At 36.3% G+C, this 8,823-nt stretch overlaps 1 protein-coding gene across 1 annotated transcript in view; it reads left to right on the forward strand.

Annotated features, from left to right (window-relative positions):
• The window catches only part of Idh3b (isocitrate dehydrogenase [NAD] subunit beta, mitochondrial), a 302,997-nt gene extending 301,313 nt beyond the window's left edge, over window positions 1–1,684 (forward strand). The window contains exon 9 of the mRNA XM_089093086.1: window positions 1,540–1,684. Within this exon, the coding sequence (XP_088949212.1) occupies window positions 1,540–1,617 (78 nt within the window). The 3' untranslated portion in view covers window positions 1,618–1,684. The remainder of the gene's footprint in view (window positions 1–1,539) is intronic.
• The last annotated feature ends 7,139 nt before the right edge of the window (window positions 1,685–8,823 follow it).

The following is an 8,823-nucleotide window of genomic DNA, read 5'->3' on the forward strand; positions in this document are numbered from 1 at the left end:
CTTGAGATTTTTGCTGATAAGTAAAAAACGATGTTGGCGCAATATATTATTTTTTTTTCTTCTTTTAGACCAGGGCACTTCGTATCAAAGGAGCTGTCGTAGAAACATCGAAAAGGGCTCATTCGATTGAAAATAAAAAGGGCACTAGCCATTCCAATTTCCAATCAAATGAGCCCTTTTCGATGTTTCTATGACAACTTCTTTCATACGAAGTGCCCTAGTCTAAAAGAAGAAAAAAAATAATAATATATTGCGCCAACATCGTTTTTTACTTATCAGCAAAAATCTCAAGGAGCTTCCCGTAAAATCTACCTTGGATTGGTGTTGTTGTATGGAATCTTTCTTTAAGTGGCCGGTATCATTCAAACCCTAAAAAAGCCTCCACTTTAGACGACAATGGGTGACTTTGTTGATGAACTTGTTTACAGTTTAACTGAAGCTGACATCAATGGTTCACTTGTGGCTCCGGGAATGTTCCTATGATGTATTATTAATTCTCTTTTATCCAAAGGTCATCTTGGAAACATTTGACCTTGTTAGAAGTTTAAACCCTTTAAACTTTTTGAAGTTCAAGTGATATTCCATTTAATGCAAATGAAATTGCGTGCAATGATACATAAACCCTGAATTTCCTATATGCAGTGAACTTTTCCTACATCGCTCTTTTCTTCAAATTTATTTAGCGGTTAATCAAAACAATGGTGACTAATTTACTGCTTCAACCGAAGCTGATAACTGCTTCATTTATTTACTTTTTTTGTGAAATACAGATGAGGTACAGATTGGATATACTCTGTGGGCATATTACAAAATAAGCCAAATAATTGGGAATTTAAGAAACACGAATCCGTTTTAGTCTGACGGCTAATGACTCCCGTCGTCAATAGGAATTAGTTACAAGGAATAAAAGGAATAAGGAATTAGTCAATCAAATTAGTCAATAAGGTTTATTTAATAAAAAAAAATGTTAATATCAAATATTAATCACTAGAAGCCTTTGCTATAAAAAATAGAGGAAATTGAGTCCCTAAAAAGCGAGCACCAGCCATTTGTATAAATTAGATATATCTATGAATTTAACAGAAAATTGAACTAAGGGACAGGATTGTGCCTCAAAGTATTTTTCACTGCGGTCTGTATGCAGACACGCCTGCAGGGGAAGGGGTCTTTGGCTCTTACAACCCGTTAACTAAGAATCTTTTTGAAGTGTCCAATTTGTGAATGTTAGATTCGGATTCAGGATGAAATTTTGATCCCAACGGTATGTTTATATTCAGTTAATCGATCAATTTACATGCATAACTTAAATTGGAGCGGACTGAGTTTTTTATAAATTCCTTTGTTTGAAATTGAAATGAATTTATTACACTTGACAATTTTTGAAAAAGGTTTTCTCTACGGACATTATATCGTGACTCAGCGGTTGATTTAACTATCTAGTACTATGAGGTAGTGGGTTCATATCTTATTAGCCGTATAATTTTTATATAAAGTTCCAAACTCTAATTTTTCTATACTTTAGCTGATTCTTTTTTTCAGATTCGAACAAAGGATATTGGAGGACAGAACCTCACCACTCAATTTACAACAGCCGTTATTCAAAATCTTAAACACTAATAAAATTTCCTATATTTTTGTCAGAGTTTTTATTCATAACTCAATAAATAAGAAATTTCGAATCCTGTTTTTTACTTTATAGGAACAGACAAGATACAGCTTTACTGACTAGTATGAATTTCGAATTCAAGACAATTTTTTTGTCTTTCTTTTTTTCATTTCGAATTTTCACTTTTTTTTCAATTTTTTTTTTTCCACTAAGCCAAGCAGATTGATATATTTCATTGTTTATGAAAGGGTTTATGTTTTTTGTGGAAACGATTCTGTTTTATTTATTTATATGTTGTTTTGTTATAGGTGATGGTAAGAGTTTGGGGTGGAGCTCAGTCCCTCAAAAAGCTATATTTCAGGATTATCCCGTAATATCTAAAAAAAAACTCACCTGTTTTTTATGCTTTCGTAAATTGACCTATATTGATGTTAAGGTTCCCGGTCATATCTCAGTAAACAAGGAATATCGACCATGTTCTTGCTTTTTGGAAGTTTGGGAAGCATATAGCCTTACTAGTAAGATAACGCTCGGATTAAAGATAAAAATAACTTGTTTTTCATGAAGCCAGACAGATTTAAATATTTCTTCGTTAACAAAGGATTTATCTCACTCGTGGAAACGAATCTGGCTGACGTCCTTCGGAGATATTGACAGCCGACAAATTAATCAGAGAAAAATATCTAGAAAGGTAGAAATATTGTACATGTCTTCCGAAAGTAACAGGCGAAATAAATGTGTTTTTGAAATAGCAACACCGTAAGATGGGGGAACTATTAATCAACCTGTCTTAAAAAGGCGTGACAGAACCGCAGCCAATTAATCTGTCATAAAAAAAGGCACTGCCATAAAAAAAATGCTCAATTTGGGTCTTAGACTCGTGCCCCTGTCATTGATCCTCAATTTCAGTTATGTAAATATGTTGGAACTCGTTTGACCCAAGAACTGTATCACATTCTAACGATCATGTAAATCAACGATCATGATCGTTCACATACAATTTAAGAAATGGGCCTAAGCAAATAAGAATTAAGTAATTAAGATCCTAGCGTCACTGTCCCAAGTCAAAATACGCTAATCATATATTTCAAAAATGCTGTTTGATTTACAACAAAAATTGGTACTTAAGGTATCTCAGCTGGTTGATTACGAATCTTTGGCTGATGTTGCAACATGGAAGCGTAAGATTAAAACACAATAAAAACGTATATAAAACGTATTTCACAAATAATGCTAAACTTAATGTGTGAAAACCATCAAAAATCCTAATTAGAGATTTTTTTTTTATTTATCTAGCAAACAAGTTATCTAGCAAAAAGTGTGCCTCAATAAAATTGCAGCGTTAGGGGCCCTAAATCAAGACCCACTGACTAGATAATTCACAGATAGTGTTTGGTTTCTACCAAAGCTGGGATTTAAGGCTCTATGACCTCGTTGATTACAAATCCGAGACTAATATTGCAACATAAAAGTATGCAATCCTTTGGCGGCTACTCATATCGCTACCACTACCACGTTTCTGCTATTAATTAAAATTGACAGCTAATATTTTGCCAACATTTTTTACTATTAATAACATATGCACAGAATATGTTTTAATTAGGAAATGAACAGACATTAAATTTAAAAAAATGCTCCATAAAGAGTAAAGAGGGAACTTGAAACTTCAAATGAGCAGAGTTGAGCTTATATAAGATGTCAAACTTAAAACGAGCAGGAAGTACCATAAATGACGGATTGAAACATAAAATGAACATAAATTAACACAAATTGGGATTAATGGCACAGGAAAAGACTAGAGTGCCGTTTATGCTTACTGGAAACAAAATAGATTTTTAAAGTCATACGGTACCTTAGAGAATTACCTTATTTCTTTCATTATAAACGTTTTTATTTCTATAGCCAAAATATTTAGAATTCATTAATCGGTCTTGTCACAACTTGAAGAGCTTGGGTTAGAGACCCCAATAAACGACAGAAAACTAAAAACCGACATTTATTTTGCCGGAAGTTCAAGAGAGGGCAGTTCCAAAAACTTTCTAGCATACCGGCTCAAAAAACACTAAAAATCAGTTCAAAGAAATGATCATCTGAGTAATTTGGCCGCTTTGGCTGATCCGTGGGATGTCGCCTGTTTTGATTGAGAAGCTCGCTGACGAAAAAGACATAAATTTCACTGTCTTTTTAGTCAAATTGCCCATTCAAACCAGAAATCTCGACAGCTTTCGATGATTCCCCTTGGAGAATTCGCTAATGGACCTTTTTCTTTGAGACGGTCGGCCGACGCTGACTTTTAAGGCATTGCATCCTCTTAAACAGCCTACTTTTTCCCTTATTACTCATTACAAGAGTAAATACTGCACAAACCTCTAGCAGCTTGATTTTTTGATATCAGTATATCTGAAACAATTAGTTTAATTTTATTAGTCTAAAATGTAATAAATTTTTCAGCAATGATTGTTTCCTTTTAAATCAATCTCTTTCAGATATACAGAAAACGAATTGGCCAAGTACCACTTTCAATGTAAGCTATTTATAGAATTCTCAGTAAAGCGCAAACAGTGTGTAAAGATAATTAACAGTAAGTTCACCCCAGACGATTTCTCGCTCTTCATTTTCGGTGCGTACAAACAGCTCCTCCTACATACTCTTTCATTAGCGGTTTACTAATGTTAGTATGTGTCAGCGGTCTAATTACCCTGGAACACGTATTTACTCAGAACGATCACAAATTAACATAAGTTGGGCGCAAAACCCCTATGCCTTCCCAAGGCCATAACAAAATTTGCACTTTACTGAAAAAATATAAATGTTTTTATTTTTATAACTTTAATAAATCAAATAATATTAACAATTTGATTACTAAATATCAGTATATATATGTTAAACTGACAATGCACATTCATTTGTGTTGTTTCAGTAAAGTGCAAATTTTGTTCTGGCCTTGGGAAGGCATAGGGGTTTTGCGCCCAAATTATGTTAATTTCTGCTCGTTTTGAGTTTGACTCGGTAATTATTGTAATTTCTCTCCGTTTTGGGTTTCATTTATTTATCGATGCTGATTTGTGGTAATTTCACGCTTGGTAGATTATTTGATTTAATGTTTGCTCATATTTTGTTTAATGGAGTTCTTTACTTTTTTTTGAAAAACTTATTCTGTGGGAGAAGTTTTTAAAATTAATTTCTGTTCGTTTTATATTGACTTATTCTTTTCAGGGAAAAAGAAAATAATTATTTAAATCTTTTTGTTTTTTAAGACTTTGTAGTTTGGCCTGCTATTTGTGTGCTGGAGAAAAATTTTCAGGAATTTTTAACAACATACACCCTTTTAAAAATCTGGACACAAATAGTACTGTTTAATTTAGTTTCATATTTCCTCTAGTTGACCGGAAATGGGAAACTTGATACCATTCGCCAAAAAATCTGTTTACTTTCTTTGATAGCTTGGATACACTTACACTATTTTGATTTGTTTAAATTTTATGAGCAGAAAGGGGAGGGTGGGGGTGGGAGAGTGGGAGTGGAAGGAAAATAGTTGCCCTCAAATCACTTTTGACTATTAAAAAGGGCATCATCCCTTTCTATTTCAATCGAATGAGCCCTTTTCGAAGTTCCCACGATAACTCCTTCGATACGAAGTGCCCTGGTCGAAACAACCACAAAAATAATACATTATACCCACTTCGATCTTACCATAAAATGTCAAGCCTTCCAATCACTTTGGACTATTAAAAAGGGCACTAGGCCTTTCGATTCCAATTGAATGAGCCCTTTTGGAAACGACAACGCTTTCTATAAACACCTTACATTCCCCCGGGCATAAATTACAACCCTTACCCTAAGGTCTGTTAGGGTTGTTGTCATCCTCTAAGACCGAATTTCCAGAAATTTCAACTAATTTAAACAACATGGCTATCTCAAAATTATGACTGGAAGTGTTTGGGGAAATGGTGGGCGTGAGAGGGGTGCTATTCTCCTACCAATCACTTTCGACTATTAATAAGGGCACAAGTCACTTCACTTTCCAATTGAATGAGCGCTTTTCGAAGTTTCTACGATAACTTCTTTGATACGTAGTTTCCTGCTCTAAAGGAAAAAATTAATAAATAATACATTGTGCCAACATCGTTCTTATATGGCCCCACGGCATAACTTACAACCCTTGCACTGAGAGCTCTGAGGGGGCTGTCATCCTAAAAGACCTAATTTCCAGAACGTTCAACTACGTTGAACAAAATGGATATCTAAAAATTTTGATTGGATGTTTTTTTGGAAAATGGTGGGCGTGAGAGGGGCGTTAGTCGCTATCCAATCACTTTCAACTATTAAAAAAGGCACTAGCCCTTTCAATTTCCATTTGAATGGGCCCTTATGAAGTTTCTACGGCAACGCTTTCAATAAAAACTTTATATGACCCAGGGCATAACTTATAACCCTTGCCCTGGGGGCTGAGGGGGGAGGGATTGTCATCCTTAAAGACCTAATTTCCAAAACTTTCAACTACGTTGAATAAAATTGCTATCTAAAAATTTTGATTGGATGTGTTTGGAGGAAAGGTGGGCGTGAGAGGAGGTTTAGTTGCCATCAAATCACTTTCGACTATTAAAAAGGGTACTATCCCTTTGAATTTCAAATCAAATGAGCCCTTTTTCAAGTTTCTATGACAAAGATTTCAATAAAAACCTTATATGCCTCCAGGGCATAACTTATAATCTTTGCCCTGAGGGTTGTGGGGGAGTGTCCTCCTCAAAAATATATTTTCTATCTGGAAATCAACTACGCTGAAAAAAATTTCTATCTCAAAATTTTGATTAGATATATTTGGGGGAATGATGGGCGTGGGGAGGGGGCTAGTTGCCCTCCAATCACTTTTGACTATTAAAAAGGGCACTAGCCCTTTGAATTTCCAATCGAATGAGCTTTTTCTGAAGTTTCTACGACAACGCCTTCTATAAAAACCTTATATGCCCCCAGGGCATAACTTAAAACCCTTGCCCTGAAGGGCTGTGGGGGAGTGTCCTCCTCAAAAACATATTTTCTATGTGGAAATCAACTACGCTGAACAAAATGGCTATCTCAAAATTTTGAGTGGCTGTGTTTGGGGGACTGATGGGCGTGGGGGGGGGGGGGGGCTAGTTGCCCTCCAATCACTTTCGACTATTAAAAAGGGCATTAGCCCTTTGAATTTCCCATCGAATGAGTCTTTTTTGAAGTTTCTACGACAACGCCTTCTAAAAAAAACTTTATATGCCCCCAGGGCATAACTTAAAACCCTTGCCCTGAGGGTTGGAGAGCCTAGTTGCCCTCCAATCAATTTAGACTATTAAAAAGGGTACTAGCCCTTCGAATTTCCAATCCAATGAACCTGTTTTGAAGTTTCTACGACAGCGCCTTCTATAAAAACCTTATATGCCCCCAGGGCATAACTTAAAACCCTTGCCCTGAGGGTAGTGGGGGAGTATCCTACTCAAAAATATAATTTCTCTCTTGAAATAAACTACGCTGAACAAAATGGCTATCTCAAAATTTTGATTGGATTTTTTTTGGGGAATGATGGGCTTGGGGGGGCTAGTTGCCCTCCTATCACTTTCGACTATTAAAAAGGGTACTAGGCCTTTGATTTTCCAATCGAATGAGCCTTTTTTGAAGTTTCTACGACAGCGCCTTCTATAAAAACCTTATATGCCCGCAGGGCATAACTTAAAACCCTTGCGCTGAAGGTTGTGGGGGAGTCTCCTCCTCGAAAACATATTTTCTATCTGGAAATCAATTACGCTGAACAAAATGGCTATCTCAAAGTTTTGATTGGATGTGTTTGAGGGGATTTGGACGTGGGGGGGGGCTAGTTGCCCTCCAATCACTTGCGACAATTATAAAGAGTACTAGTCCTTCCAATTTCCAATTGAATTAGCCTGTTTTGAAATTTCTACGACACCGATTTCTATAAAAACTTTATATGCCCCCAGGGTATAACTTGAAACCCTTACCCCGAGGGTTGTGGGGGAGTGTCCTCCTCAAAAATATATTTTCTATCTGGAAATCAACTACGCTGAACAAAATGGCTATCTCAAAATTTTGATTGGATTTTTTTGGGGAAAAGATGGGCTTGGGGGGGGGCTAGTTGCCCTCCAATCACTTTCGACTATTAAAAAGGGCATTAAAACTCTCAATTTCCAATCGAATGAGCCCCTTTTAAAGTTTCTGCGACGACTCCTTTCATATGAAGTGCCCAGCTGTAAAGGAAAAAAATAACAAATAGTACATTGTGGCAACATCGTTCTTATATGCCCTCAGGGCATAACTTAAAAACCCTTGCCCCGAGGATGTTGGGGGGGTTTCCTCCTCAAAAACATATTTTCTATCTGGAAATCAACCACGCTGAACAAAATGGTTATCTCAAAATTTTGGTTGGATGTGTTTGGGGGAATGATGGGCGGGGGGGGGGGCTAGTTGCCCTCCAATCACTTTCGACTATTAAAAAGGGCACTAGCCACTCTAATTTCCAATCGAATAAGCCGTTTTCGAAGTTTCTACCACAACTCCTTCGATATGAAGTGCCCGGGTGGAGAAACAAAAATTGTTCCCACATCGTTCTTTACATAGGCAGCGCTAGCGCGCTGCCTATGATAGAAAAATTATTTTTTATAAAACTGCTATTTATTTTTTTTAATTGATAACTTAAAATGTTGAAAAGATTATATCATAGGCAGCGCAATAGCGCTGTCTTAGTAAAGAAGGATCTTGGCACAATGTATTATTTTTTTTTTCCTTTAGACGAGGGCACTTCGTATCGAAGGAGTTGTCGTAGAAACTTGGAAAAGGCCAATAAAAATTTTGAGATAGCCATTTTGTTCAGCGTAGTTCAAAGTTCAGGAAATTGTATATTTCCAGGAATTATATTCCAGAGAGAAAATATGTTTTTGAGGAGGACACTCGCCCACAACCCTCAGGGCAAGGGTTATAAGTTATGCCCTGGGGGCATATAAGGTTTTCATTGAAATCTTTGTCGTAGAAACTTGAATAGGGCTCATTCGATTTGAAGTTCAAAGGGCTAGTACCCTTTTTAATAGTCGAAAATGTTTTGAGGGCACCTAACCCCCCTCTCATGCCCACCTTTTCCTCAAACACATCCAATCAAAATTTTTAGATAGCCATTTTATTCAACGTAGTTGAAAGTTTTGGAAATTAGGTGTTTACAGGATGACAACCCCTCCCCC

Source organism: Artemia sp. Qi Xiang Cuo, chromosome 8 (genome assembly GCF_049724085.1).
Source record: "Artemia sp. Qi Xiang Cuo chromosome 8, ASM4972408v1, whole genome shotgun sequence".
Taxonomy (NCBI): Eukaryota; Metazoa; Arthropoda; class Branchiopoda; order Anostraca; family Artemiidae; genus Artemia; species Artemia sp. Qi Xiang Cuo.